The 27094-nt window shown below is 37.8% G+C and overlaps 1 protein-coding gene across 2 annotated transcripts in view; it reads right to left on the reverse strand.

Moving 5' to 3' along the window:
- GRID2 (glutamate ionotropic receptor delta type subunit 2) overlaps positions 1–18747 on the reverse strand; it is a 959624-nt gene extending 940877 nt beyond the window's left edge. Inside the window, exon 1 of one of the 2 annotated variants that reach the window (XM_075201703.1) lies at positions 17855–18727. In XM_075201703.1, coding sequence (XP_075057804.1) covers positions 17855–17954 — 100 coding nt within the window. In that variant the 5' untranslated portion in view covers positions 17955–18727. Of the gene's footprint in view, positions 1–17854 lie in introns of both variants that reach the window. The other variant, XM_075201712.1, reaches the window with a different exon arrangement.
- Between the last annotated feature and the right edge of the window lie 8347 nt (positions 18748–27094).

Raw genomic sequence — 27094 nt, forward strand, 5'->3', positions numbered from 1 at the left:
AGTATTTTAATATAATATGTCAGGGAAGGGAGGATCTTAATATTGTGTGGGAGGTAGGCTATTTAATGGTGTAGTGTAGGTGGGGGCTAGTTATTTAAGGTGAGGTGAAGGAACCTTTAATTTAATGCTAGGGTGATTTAGGGCTATCAATTGAATATGGGGCTGATTTTAGGGAGGAGGGCTATATGTGAAAATGGCTATATTTATTAAACTTTACTGCAATTTAATTTATTGCTGGTACTGTTTGCAGGGAGGGAAATATGTTTTGAGTATACTATTAATTTAATGTTGGGGCTGGTTGGAGGGAAATAGGTCTACTAATTAAATATGAATATTATTATTGTGGGGACTGGAGGGAGGCCTAATTATAAAACGTGAGTGCTGTTGTTTTAACACCAGGGCTGGTTGGAGTTTTCTTAATCTTATGTACCCATTTTTTTTCAAAATAGAGCATCCAATATTCCAGAATCAAGACAAGAAGGAACTGAGCTAAAGAAACCAGCTGCTACAAGTGGTGAAAGTGACCAAGATAGGTAGGAGAGAGCAGAACAGTCTGCCAACTGTCCTGAATCTGGTGGGGTAGTCCTGAATTTGGGTGACTGTCTCACTTAGCCTGGATTTGGTCCGACTGCAAGGACAGTTGGGAGGTATGTCCAGCTTCACAACATACTGCTTGTGAAGGCAGAGCTGTGTTCTTCTAACAGTAGTGCCTGTGTATTTGTCTAAAATGATAACCCTGTTACATAATAGGGGCCCTTCTGTCTTAAATACCCTGGGCCCCCTGAGCCCTAATCCACCTCTGGTTAGGGGAAGGGAGCTAATAGCTGCTCCCAGTTCCCAGACAGGACACAGACTGCAGAGCAAGCCGAGGAGCTCTAAGTATCACAAGATTTTGTAATCTCGTGAGACAAAGAGCTTCCCTGCTCACTTTACATGAAGTTCCCACCCTAATGGATGTCAGCAGCACCGGAAGCATAGATAAGTACAGTGGGCTGGGGGTGTAATAATGTGCCTGGGGGGATGGCAAGATGTGGCTGGGAGGGCGTGATAAATGTAATGTTTTATTATAATGTATGTATCAATGCCCCATGTTGGCCACAACCACAACACAATGTGGTCACTCTATTTTCAGGGCTGATTTTTAGTCCCAGTCTGGCCCTGCTGGACAATGTTATGAGATATGCATATATAAACATTTTCCAAATCATAGCAAGATACTTGATTTAAAATTGTGTGACAAATTCACTGGATTATTGCTAAGTCACAAAGGTATTTGTCAGATCTCCTGCCTTGTATACACTAAAAGCAGGGAGATTGTTCAGCTCTGTGGGGAAAAGTTTACCAGAGTATGTTCACAGCAGACTAATTAAGAGTTGCACCTGTGTGTGGTCTGTAAAAGGTTGCAGCCCTGATCACTCTGTGATTCAGACCTGGGGAAGAGGCTGGCTGTCTCCTGAGAGAACCTGCTAAGGGTGACCAAATAACATTTGTTTGGCATTTGAATCTGGGACACAAGGTCTCAGACTTGAAAGAGGGCCTCTATGGAATGTTTAGTTAGTGCTGGACTGGCAAGGCTTTTGTTTATGTTTTGTTTATGCTCAATAAAACTAACGGAGGTCAGTTGTACCAGAAATCCTGCATTTTCATAATTTATTGCTACTGTTCAAAGCCATCTACCCAAGGTGATGGTACCTGATCCCCTGATTATGTCACAATTGTAAGTACAGTAACATAGTTCTTAAAATTTAATATAAGTTCCAATAAATTTTAAGCAAGGGAAATAATTGCATCAAACAGAATACTGTCTGAATGGATCTTCATCCATAAATGTACTTAAATCGCACTATTTAACTTGAATGTCAACGTCAATGTCCCTTTATCCCTTTTTAAATATTTCACTACATGAACAATTAACGTATAAAGTTAACAGTATAAGAAAAGATAGTGATACCTGCATCAAATATACAGAATTTAATTTTTTTGACTGTGTGTGGTCAGTATTGAAACGTCAGCACATTTCCAAGGACAATTTCCAGGGACAATTATTTCAAGCCTGGGGCTGTCCCTTTCAAGTTAGAAAAACTGGTAGCTACAGTATGTAACAAACAATGTGGTAGATCCTAGTACCTTTTTTTTTTTATCTATTTCCCATTTTCCTATATACAAGAAGACTGGTTTTCATATTACAAAATGCTTCCCCTTTAGACATCATCTTTCTTTTAATATTTTAAGTTGTAAATAATATTTTGAAACATTTTACAAATTAATATATAAATATCAGTAACATGGCTTCTGTTTTCTTTACAATATGGCAATAAGATACATAGGAAACATGTAATAGTTAGGGAAATCCATGCAAATGATTATTAAATATCTATAACTAGATAACAATACCTTTATAATACTGTTGTAAACTGAAATATATTTTGCTGCACTTACATTTTAGTTAACCTGTGATGTTTAATTATCTAGAGATGATTGTTTTTAAATCCCTGGTGCTCATTTTCACCATTATAATGAAAATGTATTTGTGCATTGAACAGATACATTCTTTTCTTTGCAAAACAAAAAGCCAATTAATTCCAGCTCTGAGGCATTGAGTGGTTTTGAGCAAACAAAAAAACAGCTTTTTCAATGGAATTCTTCAAATCTGAAATATTAAGATGTGATCTTCGTAAGGTTGGGATTGTGTGTCAGGAAATTAACTTCTCTAGGATTTTGGCCATAAGAATATATAATTAAGCATAAGTATATTTTTTATTGTGTGTCCTGTACAAGCAGAGGTACTGCCACCTCCCCTCCTCCCGTCAATCTGGTCATTGACTGCTCATTGCCAGAGTGAGCACAGTGACTGACACAGCGAGAGCAGGAGAGACAGAAGAGGAACAAAACCTTCTTCCCCTCACTTAGCCCTATTCTTCTCAGGCTATCGAGCGCCACACTAAAATGATGGCAGGAAGAAGTGCAGGATTATTGTGTCACCCAGCACTCTGCAATCAATTACTGCTGTGCTGCCTGTCACTGCAGCACTGAGGGAAGGGGGAGAGGCATATTGGGACACAGTTTTTAAGAAAGGAGGTGAGGTAAGAATTTTGTCTCCTTCATCACTAGCTGCAGCACGAGACAAGGTTCTCACTTCATGGGAGAATCAGCCCTGATTATATGCCTCCATTCTCCAGAGCAGGATGTGTGTCTGATCAAGAATTTGCAGTCCTTTGACTCTGACTGTATTCTAGTTCACTCAGCATCTATGTGACCAAGTGCGCCTGAGTTCCGAGAGGGAGAGGCTCACAAACACAGTATGACAGAAGAAGCTGCAAAAGTCAGGGAACGAGTTTGAGAGAGATTACAAGGTGACCTGTCCGGGAGCCAAGCAGAGTGACTGACTGTGTTTGCTCAGAAAAACACCTATGAACGAAAATCTATTTTTAAGCTTATTGAGAATGATCAGGGATAAAGAGTATACCAGGGCTCAGTGTGAGAGACAGCTGTTTAGCTGTAACTGTGTTAGACCCAGACAGGGGCTGGCTGGGCTGGGGGGCATCTGCCCCCTGGGCTGGTCCCATAGTGGGCAAACTTGGGCTGGGTCACTGGCACAACTGCATTTTTGCCCCTTTAAAATAGGCTGCTGAGTAGAGCCTTGCTCCCCAGGCTAAAACTTGCCAGTCCTCCCCTGGACCCAGAGGTGACAGACAGGACGGTGGACCCATCGTGCAAGAATTACAGCTCTGTGCTAAGTGTTGCAATATTGCCAAATAACTGTGCTGGAGTGTAAATTGTTAGATATGGAAATAAAGCTACCTCATTTATTTACATCAAGAAAGAAGTGGTTTGTGCCCATTAATACTTCATCTCTTCCTCTCCTCCTGTTCTCCACCACCTTAACTCTGCTCTCCAGCTACTTGTCACTTCCGTGAGGTCCTTCTGCCCTTCTACCCCTCTCTCTACCTGTTGGGGGCTCTCACCTTTCATCTAGCTGTACTTTGAGCTTCTGAGTTACTGTGCTTTTTTGTTAACTGTACCGGGCTGTCTCACCCTGTACCGTGTTTCTGTCTGTCCTTGTACGGCGCTACGGATACCTACCCTATAAATAAAAATTAATAATAATAATAATAATCTCTTATCTGTAAATCTTCTCTTGATGTAAACACTAACTTTTCTGTTTGCTGAGTTGCCCAATGACCTGAGAAACTGCACTGCAACCCAGGTGGCAGACCCAAGCACACTCTAGGAGACAAAATACACCTACACCTCTTACCAGATAAGCAGGGGGCTACAAATAGATATAATACAAAATGTGTCATGAAAATCATTATAAGATTTATCACTGTAGCAGGAACTACTATTTTTTTTCTACGTCAGGAAGAAAATGAAAAGCAGCAATTATAAAAAAATAAACAAACAACATTTCCAGCATATTAAGGCTACCACATCCAGTGGGTAAATGTATGAAGCTGAGAGTTTCCATTGGGTTTGAAAAGTGGAGATGTTGCCTATAGCAACCAATCAGATTATAGCTATAATTTTGTAGAAAACTAAATAAATGATAACTAGAATCTGATTGGTTGCTATAGGGAGCATCTCAACTTTTCAAACCTGACGGAATCTTGCAGCTTGATACATTTACCCACATGTGTCTTAGTGCACTCTCTGTCAGTATATAGCCACCTAGTGCATACATTTGTGGAAGTTAGTAGATATGGAGTGAGATTACAATGGTCAAGGCTAAACATACTGTAACATGTGAATATTTTGTCCAAACAATAATTTTGCTTATTCATTTGCAACTGTCAGCCTAAGGAAATGTATAAACCAGGTAAAACGACTCCATTTGACATCAGATGCAGTCCGCTCCTCCCAGTGCCAGGTCTCTAGAGATTATTGACCTATATAGTAAATGCAACCTTCATTCTCACTAAAAAGCAGGACATACATAACATAGTACTTGCAGCATTTCAGGTATGTCATGCTTTTTAGTGAATAAAAAGCTCACATTTACCATAGAGATCAATAACTTCTATAATGACAGGCATTCTAGCTGCAGTTAATTGTACCTTAAACAAAACATTATTATTTTACCAAATATATATACAGCCCAAGGGTCCTCACATAGCTAAACTATCTGCAGTGCATCTTGATACTTTTCACCTTAGATCACAAAAATGTTATATTGTTTTTTATAATAATTTTAAATAACTTCTACATTTGTAAAAAAGCTGTATAAGTAGTTTACTATTTGGAAAGTATTAAACAGAACATGCTAAATATTTAAAGATTCCTATTTTTCACACTTCAGATGTAGTAAACCTTCCTGTTATAAAACAGAAAAAATATTTGATTCTACAAATGATATAAAATGTGCAATCATATGTGAATATTACAAGCTTAGAACATGAATTTAACAAAATGTCACTCAATAAAATGTTCCTCGATATGATTGAAAGACAGCACATGCTATTTATTATGGAAATAAAAAACAATCAGTTTTACAGATGTAGTATTCCTTAGTATACATTTTGTTGAAACACAGTGCACCTCAGTTACGCCTTGAGATGATACAAATTTTTCAAACCGTTCCATCGATTGTTCGACACATCTGGCTACAGAAATTTGCACATTTCTCTACTGGAATTAGAGCATAAATGTTCTGTGTGTAAATCCTATTATTTTTATTCTGCAAGCATTCCCAGTCTAAACCCAACTACACCAAAGAGCAGAATTAATTGACATTGTCTTCTGAGTTCTGCAAAATGCAGAATTTACAGTTCTGGTGTCGAATGCAATTTTGTAGACGGGACAAAAGGAGAACTCAAAGATTGTAGAGCAGGAGCCTGGCACATCTGCAAAATGGCCTTGTCCACTGCAAAATTTTATTTGTACAAAGTGTTGCTCCCCTCTAGTTACATCTATTAATTTCTATTTTGCTCATAGTGAGCTACAATAATGTTGCAATAAAGTGTTGTTGAATATGTACTTTGCTGTTTATAAAATATAATGTAATAACCAGATATTTGTCTTGCGTTTGTCATATAGGATTAAGCTATTTTTGAATTATTTGATGTTTTTCATTCTTTATCTTCTAACGCATATCCTGTTTTGCCCTAATTTATCACTAAAATGGGGATTAAACACCTGGTACACCTATTTTTTTCTGGCACTTGTGTTTAAATATGAGGTCACTCACATGGCAGTTCATTGACAAAAGTATCATTATGTGATCAAAACATTAACTGCATTTTTTTCTATGTCTACTATTAAACTTTTTTGATCTTTATGTAAGCCTGTAGAGTGCACCCGTTTCATCTGAATATATACTGTATATATAAATACAGTGGTCGCAGTGGGGGGTGTATACGGTGGTATGGCACACCGCCACTTCTCCTACTGCCTTCACTGGAAAACTATGACATTCCATTCACTTACATTCTCATTACATTTTTCATACCACCACTCTACATTTCCACTTTGACTATTGTGTATATATATTATGATGTTTTGAATAGCACATTTTGAATAAATCGAAATGTGTTTCAAATCGACCATATCTTTGGTACTTACTAATGTATACTGTATAGGTTATTATATTTTTATCATAACATGATGATTTATTTTAATAATATTTCAGTTTTATAAATATTCCAAAACTACCTAGAGAGTTCCAAATATGGGGAGAAGCGTGAGCAAAGTTGGAGGTTGGTGGTGATAGGTGATGAGAAGGGGTGAAGCTTATTGACAGAACTTATTAGGCAAGTAAGGCAGTATTTCATCATCATCATCTATTTATTTATATAGCGCCACTAATTCCACAGTGCTGTACAGAGAACTCACTCACATCAGTCCCTGCCCCATTGGAGCTTACAATCTAAATCCCCTAAAATACACACACACATACACACACAGACCAAGAGAGAGAGAGAGACTAAGGACAATTTAATAACAGCCAATTAACCGACCAGTATGTTTTTGGAGTGTGGGAGGAAACCGGAGCACCCGGAAGAAACCCACGCAAACACGGGGAGAACATACATACTCCACACCGATGCCTTATCTGTGTGGAGTTTGTATGTTCTCCCCGTGTTTGCTGGTCCGGAATCGAACTCATGACCCCAGTGTTGTGAGGCAGAAGTGCTAACTACTGAGCCACCGTGCTGCTCATTTCTTGACAAGGTTGGAGATGTAGGATGAGGAAGTGTTGAAGAGGGCTTTTAAGTGAGAAAAAGCAACTTGAATTGTATTCTGGAGGGAATGGGAAGAACCTCGGGAGAGGAAAATTAGTCCTGACGCCGCACTCAGCACAGATTTTAAGGGGGCAGACGTAAGCAAGAGAGAGATGAGACAATTGCAATAAGCAAGGAGAGAGATGACAATAGCGTAGATGATGGACTTGATTGTATACATGGAGAGGAAAGAGTAAACCTTGGCAATGCTGCAAAGATAGGGGTGGCAGGATAGGGTGAGGGACTGGATGTGGGGAGTGAAATTAAGGGCAGAATTAATCATTACCCCCAGGCAACACGCATGGAGAACAGGGGAGAGGGGGACACTATCAGCTTTAAGGGAGATAGGAGGAAGGGATATGATGCTAGGTGGTAGAAAGATGATAAGCTCAGTTTTGGATATGTTGAGTTTGATGTAGCGTCCAGACATCCAGGTGGAGATGACAGATATTTATAAGTTATTTCCATATATTATAGAAAAGGAGAAAGAGAGGCATCCTTGTAGTGGAGTATTATTAAGAATATGGATGCAGGCACAAATATAATGCACATACAAATATGCAAATACATTTCTGAAAAGGCTTATTTATTCCTCAGATACCCTTGTGAACCTGTCAGGTAATGGAGTAGTCAGTTTTCAACAGGGTGAATCCATTTCATGCAATTATAAAATTGAAATGAAAAAAACCAGAAAAAACACCTCTTATAGGACTATATATTAAATATTTTTTTACATATTACTAAAAGTACATAAAAAAACCTAAAATAAAAAGGGTTAATCCGTATCCAATATTGCAGAACATAAACATTTGGCTTGTTCTCCCATGTGTAGCCTGGAAGTGTGTTATTTGTTGCCTTGCGGGTGGTACAATCTCTCCTGTTGTCGCTTTTGTAGATGAACCAGAGGTCAGCTCATGTGAGGGATATCCTTTACATGAGTTAATCTCTGGTGGAAGGAAGCTGGGCAAAGGAGTATTGTGGCCACCTTCCAATGCATTTTCTTCTGTTTCTCAGCATCGGTATTGATTCTGAGGAACGAACAGGCTTTGTGAGGCAGAGGAGGGGGGCAGGTTGGGAGCACAGACAAACCAGGACCTCACTGCTTATGTGCAACTCCCAGATGCTCCTACCTGCCTGCATTTTCCCAGGAAGTTATAATTTTTTCCATGAACATCAACTCACCTAAAATGGCATAGTTCAGGTGAATCATCGTGTGCTTGGTTGCATCAGGGAATGTATTGGGCATATGGGAGCATGGCCTAATTTGACCCAAGGAGACTGTTGGCAAGTATAATCGTTTAACTGAATAAAAAGCAGTTTGAAATCCCATTGGACCATTAATAGAGCTGCTGATCTGCTAGCAAGTGATTGCTCCACTACTGTTAAAGTATAGCTAATGCTGTATCACTATTTATACGAGAGTTCTGCAGCAGATTGTTGGGTACCCACAGATATGAGCCAGTCTCCTGTGATATGAATGATTTTATGGTGGGTGTATAATGATATAATCACACCTTTCAAGCGTTCCACCAAATGTAATTGCTTTGTGTTCGAGACACAATGAAAATATAAAGCAAACATTCTGATATTGTTTACATAGGGATCATTAATCCCTAGTCTGAAACACATGTTGGTAACATGGGCACAAAAGCTGACTATGTTGATTACAGATAGCGACGCATAGGCACGTTTGCTTGAAACAGAGTGTTAAGAATAGAGATCAGAGTGACGTGAGGCCAATGCAGCCATTAAGAACTCACACAGATCTGGCAGTGAATACCAGGAAAGTATCATTTTATTAAAATGTTTATATTTTAACTAATTGAACTTCATTCAAAACAATTTATTTTTACATTTTGGGTGAAGTTCTTTTAATAAAATTTTGTGTGGAGCTGAACCTGTTTATGCACAAGCACGTGCAACTGTGCAAAGAAATTGCTTTGTATTGCTGCAAACAAATATTACTGTTTCCTATTGTTTTGATTACAAAAATAGACCCCAATTATCTTATCTGTTTCAGTGTGAACATTTTTACTGAGAATAGTTATTGTTTGAAACTTGCTAAGAACTTAACTCAATGAGATGTGAGGAAGTGTGATGGAATGGGGAAGTATGATCCAGTGCTCAATGAGACAGTTAGTTTTGAGTGTCCTTAATCCAAATGCTGCCAGCCTTCCCATGTCTCTTATACTAATTTGTCACATTACTTTTATAACTGTCTTCTACTCTTATGCAAAGTATGGCAGTAACACATAATACACATACTTTGTTAATAAAAATTACCATAAGGTCAAACGTATAAGTAAATGAATCACACTCCACCAATGCACTTGACATGGCAACGGTCTTTATGAAACTATCATACGTACTCCTTTATCATACAACACTGACTATCATAATACTGAATATTTCTCTGGGAAATCTAGCGTGTCCCAAGTCTTTGTGTAAGAAAATGCCAGGCAAATCATACAAACCTTTTAATGATGTACACCTGAAACATATTATTGGATGAGACCTCAAGGGAGTCATTTTTATCAAACAACACAATTAACAACACATCACTTAAATTGTAAAATCATGCAAAGTGGAATTAATGGTATAATGACAGTAAATAATGTTCTATTCTTCTTGCAAACTAGTCCAACTGTAGATTAAGAATTGCATCAGACAGTGACAAATAAACCTGATGACCACAATAAGTTATATCACTTTGCATGATTATCTGTGTAGCTGAAAATGTATTTGTATAGATTGTAAGCTTGCGAGTAGGGTTCTCTTACCTCTCTGTCTTTATGTATTACCCAGTATTGTCTTATCAATGTTTGTTCCCAATTGTATAGTGCTACGGAATTTGCTGGGGCTATGTAAATAAATGTTGATGTTGATGATGATTGTTGGCTGTACACAAATGAATTATTTAAAAATGCTATTTTCCCAGGCTCTGACAACTTTAAAGGATCCTCTTGACCAGACTGTATACTTAGGGCCTAATTCCTTAAGGAACGCCGTTTTCAAGTACAAGCATTTCAAGTACAAGATCACAAGAAACTACTTGAACTGCACTTCTGCAACTTTAGCATAGAAAGTAGGAGGAAGGTACACAGTGTCCTCTGCTGTGCCATACTGTATGTCCTCTTTACATGCTACTGAAGTGGTGGAGGTTGGGAGAACGAAGATACAGATGTTCAAATGTGGAACTCTCCTAAAATGTCTAGTAGACATGCCAGGTTGCAAGCTTTGATTTGGCTATTTCAAGGAAAGCTAATGAGCTAGTGCTTAGGTTAGTGTACTATGCAACATTGTAATTATGTTATAAAACAACCACCAAAGAGTATAAATGTATGAAGCTAGAAGAGGGTAATATAAGTATTAAGGTTGAGCAAACAATAACATTGATGCAACTCCTTTTTTATAAGGAATAGCAAAAGTATGTAGATGTTACCTTAGTGTCCTGTCTCCTGTAAAAGCTGCTGACCTGCTCATTTGTTCTTTTACTTTGTCAAGGAAACGATAATTGACCTGTAAAGTTATTTTAACTTACAATATGGGGTACATACATTATACTACTAGGGTATTTTTATTATTATTATTATTATTATTATTATTATTATTTTGTTTGAGAATTTCTACTCAAGCAATGCTATACATTTTCATCCACTTGTTCTTTAGTATCCACCAAACATAATTTGCGCATTCTAAAACAGGCTTCTATCAAACTACAAGCCATTGAGCTCACCAATCAACATGAGAACACTTTCAGCTAACTGAAAAATGAATGGCTTGATATTAAAACATATGTTGTAAAAAACAGCAGACCGTTTTTCCCAATTCATTGCACAGTTTTACAAAATTGAAGGAAATTATCTCTTCATTGGTGTGGTGAAATATGGTAACTATCAAACCAGGTAATTATTTTTATTATTTTTGTTATTTAGAAAGCAACAATCATATTCTGCATTCTACTGACACAAAGGACACTGAGTCGCCTGTTCTTAAACACTGTTTTCACCATGGAACAAGGTTCTCAATGCATCTCTTTACCGGCAGTGGTGCAGTAAGGAGCACATGCATGCCACGGCACCCCTCCACAGAACTGAAGTGCATGGCAACATGTGGGGACGAGTTAACGTGGAAATATAAAACAATCATTAGCAGAGAGAAATCCTGGAACATTATGGGTTACAAGTATAACTGTTATGTGCGTTGTGTGTTTGTGGGTGACATGTACATTGGACACATTATACAGCATGTGTACTGTTTTTAGAGTGATCTGTTGTGGTGGTGTCAGGGCTCTTTGGATTTTGTGAGCATCGGAGCTGGGTTCAAGCTGTGGACATTTGAGCCTGCTGCATTTATTTTGCATTCTTTAAACAAGTCCTAACATAACTGGCAGAAAATCTGCTTTGAATACACTTCTTGATGAGCTGGTGTCACCCATTACACATTCACCTCTCCTGCCCCTTAGAACAGTGGGAACAGTGGGCTTTACACTGCTCTATTGCTGTATACAGCTCTCTCTCTCTATTGCTCTGCACCCCATTTTTTACTCTGTCCTTATTTATCTGTTGCTCTGCACCTCTTTCTATTGCTTTGTATCCCTCATAATATGTTGCCCTGCACCTCTTTAACTTGCTCTGTTGCTCTGTACCTCCTAGAGTTGCTCTACACCTCTTTCTGTTAGTTTGTACTACTTTTATTCTATCTGTTGCTCTGCACTCCTTTACTGTGCACAACAGCAGTGTCTGTTGCACTGCACCTCTTTCAATTGCACTGTATATCTCTGTCGGGTGCAAAGCAACAAAGAGAGAGAGAGGTGCAGAGAAAAATATATAGTTTGGGGCAGAGCATGAGAAAAATGTGCAAGGCAAGAGAAAAGGATGCACAGAGCTGCACAACTCAACAGATAGAAGTGCAGAGCAACTATACATATCTCTATCACACTTGCAGACTGTTAGCCTGTTCACTGTAGTCTGATGATTGCACTCACTCTGACAAGTAAACGTGGAAGCTATTAGCTATGGTGGTCGTGGATTTTTGAATAGCAAATCCTTCATCTTCAGTTTGGTTGAGACCACTGCGATCATCTTCCCATTCAAATGTAAGTACAAACAACATGCATGCTCTAGGGGCATGCCCTGCCTCCAAACTTTTCCTTTCTCTCTCTCTTTCCATTAGTGCATCAGGTAAGTCTATGATTCTTATCTGCAGCAAGAATTTTGAGAAACTTTTAAACATTGCGCATAAAGGTGACATAATATAAAATTAGCAGACCTGGAGTGATCCACCCCCTGTGTCATATGTAACACACCACAACCCTGCATGAAGGCCAAATAACAGGAGCCCTTTAACTAAAATACTGAAATCAGGAGAAGAGGTTCAAGAGAAAGGGATGGTAGAGAGTAGGTAAGTGTAGACATGAGCCATTGTGCAGGGGGGGATCCGTAGACAGAATATGATACAGGAGCGACCTTGTTTAAACTAAAAATATTTTTTAGCTAAATGGTTTAAGAAAAATGGAACGGAAAAGGCATCAGAAGGATGTGAATCAATAAAGAAGGGTCATTTCTATTCCCTTCCCTCTTTTCCTCCACCAAGGCATCATATTTTTGTTTGGATCATTTTTAAGCTTTTGCACCTCAAAAGAAATGTCCACTTTGTACACATGAAATGATGTATTAGACTTTTTCTTCACTAATTAACACCCTATATGATATCTCATGGTTTTGCTTTTTTTTTTACAATTGATCGCTGTTGTAATATAATCAATGTTAAAAATATGGGTAACTATTTAACGCTTTTTTGATGGTCCAATCAGTAACTTATATAGAGTCTGGCAAATGCCCCCTTCTACCTCTCTTCATTTGGCTTCTAAACTACATTGTTCCTAGAGACATATGTGTATAATGTGCCTCTATAGGAAACAAAGTTAGTACATCCACATTTTTTATGTTCTTGACTTGAAATACACTTCACCTACAATTGGTGTACTTCTAAATTAAACAGGCATGTAAGACATTGTGGGACAGCAGGGTGGTGAATGGTTAGCACTTCTGCCTTACAGATTCCTGACCGTGGCCTTATCTGTGTGGAGTTTGTATTTTCTCCCCGTGTTTGCATAGGCTTCCTCCGGGTGCTCCGGTTTCCTCCCACACTCCGAAAAACATCCTGGTAGGTTAATTGGATGATTTTAAATTGACCTTAGCGTCTCTCTCTGTCCATCTCTCTGCAGGGACTGATGTGAGTTTGAATGCGCTGTGGATTTAGTGGCACATATAAATCAATAGATGATGATGATGAAGATAACTATGTTACTAAAGGGAGCCTAATACCAAAAATACACTTAAATGGGAGGTGTTATGGAGGGCTGATCACACAAACTGTGGATTCTGATGTTTATTTCTAACCTCAATACAGTTAAGTGAGATGAATAACGAGTGGCTACAGTTAGTACAAAATGATCCCCTCTACCGAAGAGGCGCATGGTTAGGGGAAATAGCATTTTCTCCATCTGCACATTAAAATTTAAGTTACTTTCATCCTATAGAAACATTCTGATTTTAGCTCTAAGTCTTTTGTATTTAAAAAGGTTTCTTGTATTCCTAATTAGAGTAATTACAATGGCTTTAAGCATTCAGAGCTGTGAATGTATTTAGGTAACATAAAGAAGTTACTGAACAAAAGAACACGTGTTTAGCAATCTTGTCCAAGAGTGTAGTATATTTGTCCCTTCCACCGCAGAAAATTCCAAAACACTGCTCTATTGACCCTCATTAAGCTATAGACTTATTCAGAAAAGCAATGGCCTCTGGACTATCCTTATTGCATTTGTTGTATTTCTGATATGTGAACTTTTAAAAAAATCAGCATATCAGCACCACCCTGCAGGCTGGGCACATCTCCTGAATCTAGAATGTACAAATTGCACCCCATTCACAGAAGCACTTAACGTAAATGTCAATCTGGTTAAACTTTAAAAGACATTCTAGTATGTTTACACATCAATTATTGTACAGCATTTCATACCTAAACATTAACATATAAATAAAGTCACTTAATTCGGGTAATTTTTTTATTCAAATATGTTGTGTGCTAGTGGTTTGATCTAACAATATACCGGCACATTGTCACCGTCTGATAATCTTGTTTAATTTATTGTTATGATTCATATATTTTAATCTAGGTCTAACGATAATTAAGGAAAATCTTGTAAGGTAAAGAATACTGGGGTTCATCATTTACCTGTCTCTCAACTGGGACACACTGAGTTCTGAGATCAGTGTTTTATGTATTGTATAAGTGAACACTACCCATAATGATGACTTCAAATGCCACCACATCCCTGTTTAATTACATCAGTCGTATATAAACATATGCTAATTACATCAGTTGTGTATAAACATATGCTGGAGGAGGACTGATATGTAATGAAAATGGTAGGTAACATTGTTAATCTGTAACTTTGGTGCTTTTATGCATTATAAATTCGAACATTTTTTTTCTTCAAACAGACAGCACACAGATCATTAGGAAACTACCAAGCAATCAAGTAATGTCAGTTTGAGGAAATTACTCTATCAATGTGTTGGGCTCATCCCACACCTCACCTGCACAACAATAAAAGAAACCTAATAACATAAAAACCTTTCTCAATTGAAAAATTGTAATAATAATTTTAATACAATTTTATTAAATCACTCTTTGTAGTAGTCTATGTATTTGTGTTAGGATAACTAGCAATACATGTGTATCAAATAACCATGTGTGAAATACATTAAGCAGGATATTTAACTAAACATCATATTTACCAATGGAAGGCCATGTTTGTTATTCATTTCTACACCCACACTACTTAAAAGGTTAACCACTATTGAACAAGAGAGAATAAGAACTTAATCTACATCCCAATGTAAGGATTTTACTTTAAAATAATGAATCACAAAATGTTAATTCTACTCTATCAATCTTGTCATAGTGATCTAATAGGCTTCTTTACAAATATCTTAAGATCTATTGATAATAATATTTTTAGTCAAATAGAAACAGTTAGCTAAAACTATTCTCAAATGGGGAACACTACACCTTAGTGGTATTTCCATGAAATAGCTTTTTACAAACACATGTACTGTTCTATTACAACACAACATTACTACAAATCAATTACTCATGAGTACTCTACTTGTACTGTACCACACAGCATTTTTTCAGTTAATCACATTACAGTTAGATCTAAAAAGATTTGATAAAATCTCAGCACTTTTTTTTTTATTACTTTCCATATGCATGTTTTGAAATGAGAAACAAATTTGAGAATTTGGGCAATTATCTATTTTCGTGATGATCCATTGACTGGATTCTAACTATAAATGATTATACGCTACGTGTAACAATTATCAATTCACCAGTTTCATGGCAACATAAAGTACTCCATAAAAATAGCTAATCCCCTTGTCAAATGCACTAATTGTGATTCAAGTTAAATTAATTGTCTGAATAGCTTCACTGTTTCACTTTAGAACAATTCATGTGTGGTCGCATGTAGCAAATATGCAAATATAAGATACTGCAGGAAATTAGCTGTCTTGTCACTTCTTTTTTTTTTATTTAAACAACTGCTTTAGCAGTAAGAAATAAATTAAGGTTGAAAAAGTGTATTTATGCAACACAATAAATAAAAGAATAAACCAAAAATGAAATATTTTCTTAAGCCAAGGTATAGAGTATATTCAGTTAAGAAGTAATTTCAAGTGCTACATATATAAAAAATAGATAGCATTGAACCAGTACAACTTATGATCATGGATTTTGGATTTGTATAAAACATATCATCATCATCAGCAGCAACAGCTATTTAAATAGTGCCACTAATTCTGCAGCGCTGTATGTCCAATTGTATGCCATAATATAATACAAGTGATTTGTCCATTGCCTCATTTTCTACCTTTCTATCTTATATGTCTTTACTGTCTTATTTTGTTTTCACAAACTCACACATTACATTTCGTACTTGACCCTGAGCCATGTAATATTTTAGGCACCTTTTTTAGGTTATCCATTACTAGTGAAGTTATACATATCTGTACCAGTATAGACTCAATGCTTTACTCTGTGTGTTTAATAACTTGGATATAAGCCCACTTGTTAAAGGCTGCAATAACTAAAGCAGCAGACAATATTATATACTGTAGTGTGTTCATATAGATTTGTCCATGTCTCCCTTTCCTTTGCCTTCATTACTCTAATACATCCGAGGATTTTTATTGATATATATTACAGAACTCATTTATCCACTGTCAAAGCAAAAAGTAATTGATAATGTTCCAGAAAGGAGCCTTGTAAGGCTCTTATTTCAACTATATTTATTTAAATGTGTGCCTGCTTTAGACAAAAATGTTGCTTCAACATTGATGATTTGGATTTTTCTTCATTATGTTCCCATAAAAAGGAGTTGCATGATCTGATTTCGGGCTCAGTAGAGAGCACAGACCCTGATCATTAGTCTACAGAAAATGGGGTGGAGGAGGAGAATTCTTGTGTTCTTGCATTAGTGATCTCCTGCCCACTCCCTTCCTAAGGGGCCCTGCGTGTTCAGATTATAGATTGCCAGCCTGTGCTGGTGTACAGGAATCAGTGCAGTTTATCGTCTGTGTTGCTTTATAACCTCTTCTGCCACACATGCTGTTTCCATAATAGCTACCTCCTTATGCCACAAACATAGACATATTATGTGCTATATCTCTGGCAAAACTATAGGAGTGTGATGTTGATATTGTTTGCAAAATTGAGAGACAGTGGATGAGAAAAATAGAATGGAGATCTATGCGACTCAATACTTGTGGCTATTACATTCAACTAGACATGCCTGTTCCCCGAAAAACTCCCTTCATTGCATCCTTGTTGCCAATAGGTGGGGCCCTCAAGCTTTTGGCCACTCACAGGTTCCTGTAAGAGGAAATCCGCACACATTTGCTTCAGAATTTTTTTTTCCTTTTCTGTCTGCTAGCGTTTGTGTCCCACAAAGGCTGAAGACTGCAGCCCAGGCACATGAATGCAGCCTTTTGTAAGCCTCCCTCAGCCTCACTGGTTCTCAGAACAGTGGGTGTCCAGGCTGCATGAGATGATGTGAGCAGTGGTGGATCCCACAGTGCATCTCAGTCAATCACACCTGTCACAAAAAAAACAACTCTTCAAACAGCATGACAGTCTTCAGAGAAAAGTAAAATGTGCACATGCTTTAACATGTGTATTATTAAAAGATATCCAAGTAATGTAATGCATTAAACATTTTATAATAGGTGTGATTAAGAAACACCTGATGATTTCCACATTCTTTCATTGCTGATTTTCCTGCCTCAGGTTGTTATTTTTCAGCTGCTTGCAGGTAAATGCAACAGGATGCAACAACTATATCAGGTTAGTATCCTGAAAAATAATGCAATGTGAGTATGATATATTGCATTAATATAATAAGCATGCATACATGGAGAGGTGACTATAATCAATCAATCTATCTATCGATCGATCGATATAGCCATCTATCAATCTATATGAAACACAATTAATGAGCATCAGAAAATATTCAGACAGAGTTACTGTAAGATGTTACAGTTGCGGAATATAAATGATGTAGGTAATCTTACCGATGTGGATGATTGAGTCTGATCTGGAGTCTGCTCTAGTTCTGTCCCAGGATATAGTCCAGAAGACGGACAGACAGATCATTGCATGCAAAATGTCCATCTTCTTTTCTGACTGCTGACCACAAATCAGATCTTCATAGGAAGCCTGAGAGCAGTGTGGAGAGTTAGACGGATCTCAAAAGAGTTTAATCCCGGTGTTTTTATGGGGTTAAAGATGGAAGCATTGGAGATAGAGACCAGGATTGATTGAACAGGGAAAAGTCTAGAGACAACTAAGAAATGATGTGTTTCCTTGATGCCAATCCAAGCAAAATAGTTGATCCTCAATATGTCACTAAAATATCCATTGAGCATCCAAAGATATGCATCAGAATGATTTCACATGCACCGTAGAAATTTCTCCATATAGCCGCATATACTAGAGCAAACTGCAGAAAATGACAGTAATCCTTCAGGATCCTAGTGCAGATCTAGCTCACAGAAATCCTTTTAGATTAACAGGGATAAAAACAACATACATAAACATGCATGGGTAGTAATAGTATATAGCCTTTGCTTCATGTATCCTCTTCTATTGAGCAATGTGTGACCAATGTGCACCGGAATACATCAGCATCCAACTGCAAAAGTAAGGAGCTGTTGTATGAATTGGAGCTTCCCCTTCGGTATGCACTGGGATGTAGAAGGAAGCGAGCATCCGGATGAAGTGAAAGGTTTATCCTCAAACAGGTTGAATGTGCAGTTTAGATGCCGCTGTATGAGAGCTGTCTGGTGGGTAGCAGTGCTGAATAACAGAACGCTCCCAGTTCCCAGCTCCAGCAGCAGACAGGCAGCCAGCACGTTGCCTAGAAATGAATCACCTAGGAGAAGCAGGGAAATACAGAGAGGAGATAAGAGTACCATCAAAGCCAGGGAGAAAGACAGAAACAGAGCTGGAAAGGCATTTAGCTCCTCCCTCCTGTCCCTATCTGCAATGCAAGGGGAAATAAGACACAGCTCACAAGTTTTCACTTGGCCTTTGAAGACAGAAGAGGGAAGAGGCTATACTTGAAATATAATTGAACCGTAATATGTAAATATACACACAAATATATGCTGTACCATTGCTCCACGTACCAGATGCATGCTGCTCACTTGCAACATAATACTTCGACATAGACAGGTCATGGAACATGCTAATTAATTTTATTCATCCCCACTCGGGCAATCCAAGTAATTGCTTGATGTTCTAGAATATTATATAGCAGTATACTTGATGTAGGGAATACGACTGTTTGAGTTACCCTTGTGTCTACTTTTTTATGAATAGGGGACATTAACAACAGTTGTAAAGTCATATGTTTAAAATGTATACTTCTAGTTGATCTACTCAAAAAATAACCTAAATAAATGTTTTTTATGTATTATGTGCCATTATGCAATGCAGCAATATGGTTAATTTCAGCAAATTAGGTATTCAGCTGTAGGATGTGTAGAGCTAAAGATACCTAGAAGCAGCAGTTAGAGAAATTCAGATTTCTTTGAGTACAGCAATGATCATGACCTTGCTGCTATACACACATCCTAACAAGAGATTTCTTTGATTCTTTTCACTTTCTGTTCCACTGCAAATAGCAAGAATTACTATGCAGTTTGCAGAATGCTCCAATTGGACATATTCAAATAACATTTCTTCTATATATCAGCTTACCCTCTTACAAGCACATACATCCATATGATGTAAGCCAGTTTTAATGTGATATGAGCATAATTTATATATAGCTTCAAAAGTGAAATGAAAGACGTATTTAAAACATAGGATTTAAAATATGGACAGGTAAAAAATGATCTCTTGTCTGAACTGACATATCTATGTCATTTGTGATTCAATAATTCAAGTTGATAAAATAATTATTTTAAACTTTTGTTCTCTTGCCTTATATTAGAATGCTTTTCTGGGGCATTAACTATTCTCTTGATGCACAACACTGTATCTATTTGGGTACCCACTGGAGAATCTTTTATATTATAAGATCTATGTCATTATTAAGGCCAGATTGTCACAGTGTGTCTTGCTCTACAGTATTTTATCATCTATTCTGGATAATCACATTTTCACCTGTAGAATGTAACACTTCCCTTGCCATAATAGACAGAATTGGGCAGAATTCTACAATAAACAAGTATATTGCCACTGCTGGTGCTTGGTAATCTAATACATTGGGGTGAATTCCCTTGCAAGGTGCCACGGAGTGCCTCCAGAACATACTCTACAACCATGTAATATCACAGATTTTTCCTTGCATTGCACATATGCAAACATGAAAATCTGTGATGTTCAGATACCGTAGTACCTAGAAATGAGCACAAACAGACATAATGTCAGGTGGCTCATTGCAGGGAACTCCTGCCATAGTGTAATCATTTTTTTGAACCCTGGTACAGCAAATTCTTGGGGCCACACCACAACCTGGTACATGGACAAGCTAGGCCCACAGGTAGGCATGGGCCCGATACTCTGCATCTGCTCCCCTACGCCTCTTGGTGCCCTTGAGTGTAACAATACAGTAGCTTCCATCACACCCTTTTCACTTGGTTCATAAAGTTCACCTTATTCCACCAGAGCTATATAAAGATAAATAAGCAAACAATCTCTTAAAAAAATGTTAAAATGAATTGTTTAAGTTTAATGGATTTGGAAAGATAAATGAGAAAAGAAGAGAAGAGTACTGCGGTGCATTTAAGAAAACTATTACAAGGAAAACTAATTTTCATACATATCCATACATGTATACCATGATAAAAAAAAGTAGATTTGGAGAGTATGATTGTAATTGACCCCTTATATTCAATATCAATAATTCATGAGCTGCTGGTGGTTCAAAATATTCGTTAGAGAATGTGGACTAGCTGCATTAATGTGATTCTTCGCAGATATGCAAAAGTGAGATTTTGATCAGTGGAGCAAGACTGTCTAATGACCTTCAAGGGGTGGAGACAGGACTGTTTTAATAAGTTGGACCTTCTGTAGACTTATTAGTAGTGGAGCCTGGATAAGAGAACTCTTGGCAACCCAGAAACATTGGAAACCTTCTATATTAAACAGAGGAGTCTCACTGATGGCACCACAAATGTATTATTTATTTATTTGTAATCTATATAGCACCCTCATATTGTAAAGTGCTGTACTGAGGATATCTAACCATTGGCACCACTCCCTTCCCCATTGGGGCTTACAGTCTATATTCCCTCAAACACCCAAAAATACACACTAGGGTATATTTTTTTGTCAGCAGCCAGTTAAGCTACCTGCATATTTTTACAGTGACAAAACTGGAACACCTGGAGTAAACCTAATCAAACATGGGAAAATACAAACTTCCCACAGATGGTTCCCTGGTCAAAGTCAATTGTAGTTCTGTGATGCAGCAATGCTAACCACTGTGCCACTGCACTGTCCATAATAGACCCCTGTCTATATAAACCTTGTAAGTGTGTACACTATGCTCTATGCAGAGCGACCAAACCTTTGTCAATATTTGTAATCAGAGTTTTTAACAAGTGAAAGTTTTCAGATAGGATCTGATTGTGGGAATCAGAAAAGCTGCTAAATGTTTCCTTGAAATGACTGATCCTGTCTTTTGGGCCTGAAAACTATAATTGTGGAATATTCAACGGAAGGAGCACTGTCTGGTTCTAAACAAATGTCAAACTTCTTTAACATATTTTTATTGACTGGGAAGACACTAATGATATATCAATTACAGGGCATTCTTTGCCATCAGTTACAGGGTATTATTTGCCATCACTCTCTGAATTGCAAAGTATTACCACTTTGATATGACTTGATGGCTTTTAAAGCAATATTAACTAGTCCAGAAATTTCACAGTCAGGGAACATTGAAACAAAGGGGTCCGTTGTTTATTTCGGATTCATCCACAAGTTGACAAGACAATATTGGTCATTACTGTTCTTATCCATTTGGAGTTTTTGTTGGTTTGTGTAACAAGGAAAACAATAGACATTTAAGTTAACCAGTTGTCATACTACCAGAAACAATGCAAATATCCAGAGGAAGATGTCCCATACATTAGAGAAGCCAAAAAGGAACTTCAGAGTCAAGGTGTTACATAATACTCACCTTGTAATGTCAAACGAGGACGGCACATGGAGCTTGAGTTAACAAGTATACATCACAAGTTTTCCATTTCATAAATTGCAATATTTTTTTTGTTTTAAAACAACATTTTTTTATTGGTATAACCCCCGTCACTACAGAAGTTGGCTTTGTTGAGGGTGCATTAAAACCACATCACCGGCAGTCTCTGAGGTGCAAAGGCACAGAGGATGAAGGGGAGCCACATTTGGCACCAGATGGGCATTGTACATGAGAGTGTACATTATTGCCCTGAAAGTGGGAAGTGTTCAACGGGAACTTGTTAATAGAGAGAGAGAGACTGTATTCTCTCGCTCAGACTGTGGGGAATGTTTTAACTGCAGCCGATCAGCCTCAGGAAAGTTGTTGGTATGTGCCTCTAATACTTTAAATCCAAGTAACTGGACAGAGAGGGAGGCTCCTGACCTGGTTGAATGTGTGTGAGCTGTTAAGACCGCAGTCAAGATCAGGGGGTAAATGTATCATAGTCCGTTTTTTGCATCCCGCGCGAGATTGGCGAGATGACAGCTAAAATTTAAAGCGAGCTGCCTTGTAAAGGGAAACTTGCCTTTACAAGGCAGCGCCGCTTTAAATTTTAGCTGTCATCTCGCCGATCTCGCGCGGGATGCAAAAAATGGACTATGATACATTTACCCCCAGATCTGCTGTAGAAACCTGCTGGCCCTCTGCATACAATGCAGACAGATGTATGCACCAGTAGAACAACATATACTTTTTCTGCATAGTGACTGAGATAAAAGTGTAGTTCCCTACTGTTCCTGAATTGTGAGCTTCAGTATAGTCTGTCTGTATTTAAATAAGCAAACTATTCTATCAAGCAAAATTAAGTATTCTACAGGTATTAGACATTAGGTATTCTACAGGTGAAAATGTGATTATCCAGAATAGATGATAATATACTGTAGAGCAAGACACACTGTGACAATCTGGCCTTAATAATGACATAGATCTTATAATTATAATTTATCCTTTTATGAAGGATTGTGGAAGCTACAGAGATGCATAAAACAAATGAGGAAAATGGCATCTCCCTTTGTATATACATTTCCAGTTTCCAGTAGGATCCCAGTAATAGCATACAGCATGCTCTCATACATAAAAGGGACATACAAGGTAGGCAAAATAAATGCAGACATAAAAACAAAGGGTATGGAGGACCCTGCTCATTAGAGCCTCTAAGTAGAAAAGAGCACAGCTGAAATAAGTGGAGTAAATATAATTCAGAGTGGAGAATGGAATAGCTGTGAGGGTACATTAGTGTGAATAGTGTTATCGAGGATAAGATCACGTCTAAAAAAAGATGGATTTTCAAAGAGCATCTAAAGATTTGAAGGCTGTAGGAAAGTCTGATAGAGCATGGTAGGGAATTTCATAAGTGAGGAGCAGCACAGGAGAAGTCTTGAAGGCGGGAGTGAGAGGTGGTTACCAGAGACGAGACAAGACGCAGATCAGAGGTAGATCTAAGTGGACGGGAGGGACAGTGTTTTGATATGAGATCTGAGATGTATTCAGGGGTGTTGTTGTTGAGGGCTTTGTAGGTAAGGGTGAGTAATTTGAATTTGATTCTGAAGGATACAGGGAGTCAATGTAGGGATTTGCAAAGTGGTGCAGCAGAAGTGGACCAGTGAGAGAGGAAGATGAGTCTTGCAGCAGCATTTAGGATATGTTGAAGTGTGGATATATGGGTGTTAGGAATGCCAGTAAGCAGGAGGTTGCAAGAGTCAAGACGGGAGACGATGGAAGAATGGATAAGAATTTTGGGGGTAAATGTATCAATCTGAGAGTTTTCCGGCGGGTTTGAAAAGTGGAGATGTTGCCTATAGCAGCCAATCAGATTCTAGCTGTCATTTTCTAGAATGTACTAAATAAATGGTAGATAGAATCTGGAAATCTCTCAGCTTGATACATTTACCCATTGGTAGCATGTTGAGTAAGAAAAGGACATATTCTGGCAATATTTTTAAGGTGGAGTCGACAGGAATTTGAGAGAGTCTGGATGTAAGGAATTAAGCAGAGGGTCGGAGTCAAGTGTGACACCAAAGCAGCAGGCTTGGGAGACTGTGGAAGACTGTGAAAAAAGACTGTGTAAATTACCTTTCAGTGCTAATATAGCGTATATGTCCCATGTGCTTGTATATATGATGACCCCAGTATATAGTGTAACTTGACTTCCAATGTCAAATTACTTACTTCCACTACATGATATGCTTTCTATTGACTATAACTGAAGTCGTTGACCAATCAATGTCACCAGTATTTTCTTTTCCCAAGCACTACTCTCATCATGAAAGGAAAGCATTTCATAATCTGTTTATATAATACTTATTCATTTACAATTACCTTCACTGTTATCCTACCTTTCCACAAGGTTGACCATAACAATTATTACCTCCTGAAAATTTTTGACCTCAGGCTTACCTCTCCTTGAGAGATGAGTTTGAAAACTGTTACATCTCAACGTCTAATTAATAAGAATAAGATTAGGACAATAATTTTATTATGTTGTGGAGTGGGTATGTAAAAAGATGTTGGGTTAGAACGTAGCTCCCTTTATCAAAAGTTTCTTCATAATGTAAGTTCTTACAATAATAGTCATCCCCCTCTGAGATCACGGACTATGCAACATGTGTATCACTGGTCTCCCCTGTTGGCCAGCTCTTCTTTCCCACTTAGTGCCAACATTCAGTGCCATATTTTGCATCTGTCAGATAAAGAATGTAGGCAGCATTAAGGGATTCCTAAGATTGCCCAGACCAACTGTTAACAAATCATTTATGAGCCATAAAGATGCACAATGCTTCTTTATGTACACTTAAATGTCCTCAGCACATTTTAAGGCACACTCATTCTTCACAATCCTTGGAAATACCATGAAAAACCAGCTTTAAGATATGCAGATACACCTGAATGAACTGGATAGTCCCAGTTACTGCATGTCAGTAATAAGCTGTAAACTGTAGATTATACTGTAACTTTTACTGTACTGTAAAAACCAAATTTGTAAGAATTATATTAAGCAGCAGAACTGCGAATGGTGCAGTGATCGTCTCACTCCAAAAATTACAATGCTAAATAGCACACTGTCAACTGCTTGGCTAACTTCGGCATGACCGGCACCATATCAACGCCGCAGTGATACATGGGGCTCTGGGCCTCCGAGAGCAGCTTGATTGAATGCAAGTTTGCACCTTCCAAGCTGTAAAAGATTGCATCTACAGTTAATAGCCGTGGGGCTCTGTCATGAAATGATGTCCCCCTTTTTCACCCCCTACGGATGGCCGTTATTAGAACACCAGGCACAAAAACAAGGCAATTTTATTACGGCAATAACAGTGAATCAGTAATTTGAAATAAAATGTAAAAAAACTTGCCTAGAAGACATAAGTTACATTGAAAAACAAAAACGGTAACTGACAGGTCATTTTTAATGTAGTCTTTATTAAGGTGGAATATTAATGTTGTAAATTAATTTCCATATTTTTCAAGCAGAGCTTGCCATGTTAAAATCAGGTAAATCAAAGAGCAGGTGAACAATACTGAATCATATTTGTCGATTCCTATATGGCATCGATGGATAATCCATGCAAAACAAATATCAATGAAGGTGGTAGACTCAAGAGGAAAGCGGTAGTTCGGATTAACACAGAGAGGTCCAGACATGTTTTGCTTGCAAGTTAGGACTAGCAAATGGAGGGATTATTTGCAAAAAAGTAGAGATACACCATACACGTAGCTGTGAAAACACACCCATGGATGGGCTTAACTATAATATTTTAGCAGGGAAGGAGTAGGGGATCCCTCTCTGGCTGGGTCTTTAGTGCAGGCTGGAGCTGCTAAAATATTCAGATATTAGCAATCAGAGATAAGCTGTTAAAATCTATTTTACTCCCAGATGCTGTATTAACTGTTACTTTCGTTCAAGCAGAAGATATCTACAATATTTCCTTCATTAGCCTATGGATAAATGATTCTGTAACTAAAATTTGAGATATTCAGGCGGAAATGGATATTTTCACCTGATGTTCTGATATTTATTGTTTTAATAAATAGGACCCATAGCGTATTCATCCTAACCAGGGCATATTTAAATTAAGTATTATACATACAACTGGAGCCAAAATACTAAATATTGCAGGTGCCTCACTATATTTAGTCAAACCATTTCTGTAGTAAACTCTTGTCACACCATTGATACTTTGTATGGTCCACATTCTTGGTAAGCTTAAAGTAAAATGGAGGTGGGGAAGAGGACTACCAGACCTGCAGTATGAGAATGAGTATACTTTGTTGTATTAAATACTGCTTTATCAATAGCACCATTGATGAAATCTTGCTCCCTTATCAGTAGTGCTCATTTCATGTTACTAGGGATCAGACTGTAGCTACTGCGCAGCTGCATACTGTTGAGTATTTCCGTAGATAAACACAGTTTCTAAAGAATTTTAAACATTCCTTGTTTTCATTTAGAGATGCTCACTGACCCCCGTGAAGTGGTTTTGTTTTTGGATCTGGATTAGATTCGTGTTTTGGTTTTGTTTTTGGTTTTGGATTTGGATCTGTATTTTTTAGACAAATTGCTAAAATCACATAATTGTGCTCTTTTTTTGATCCTACATTATTATTAACCTCACTAACACTAATTTAAAGTCATTTGCAGTCAATTTTGACCACCTCACAGACTACAATATTATTTTCATACACTTTCAAACAAAGATTGCAGCAGTTCTTGCCAGTGATAAGAAACAGGCCATTGTCATGCCTGGGCCTAAGACCAAAAATCCATCATTATTAATCCGGACTAGAAAACAGATAAGAAACATAAAGAAGAGAAATAGGCGATAGAAAGGTAAGTGAAGAGTAACGAATAGAAGAATAATAGAGGGCACGGGCACAGTATCTGATACAGGGGCGGGGGAGGGGGGACCAGACGGTGCATGATGAAGAAGGACAAACAGGAGCATAATGGAGGGCAGTTATTTTTAATGTGGGCAATTATTTTTACACAAATCCTGAGAACAGTTGTCTAGCCATTTGTAGCGTTTTTAAAGCCACACTCAGTAGAGGTAGGGACCTTAACCATCTA

This window comes from Mixophyes fleayi, chromosome 1, assembly GCF_038048845.1.
Source record: "Mixophyes fleayi isolate aMixFle1 chromosome 1, aMixFle1.hap1, whole genome shotgun sequence".
Lineage (NCBI taxonomy): Eukaryota > Metazoa > Chordata > Amphibia > Anura > Limnodynastidae > Mixophyes > Mixophyes fleayi.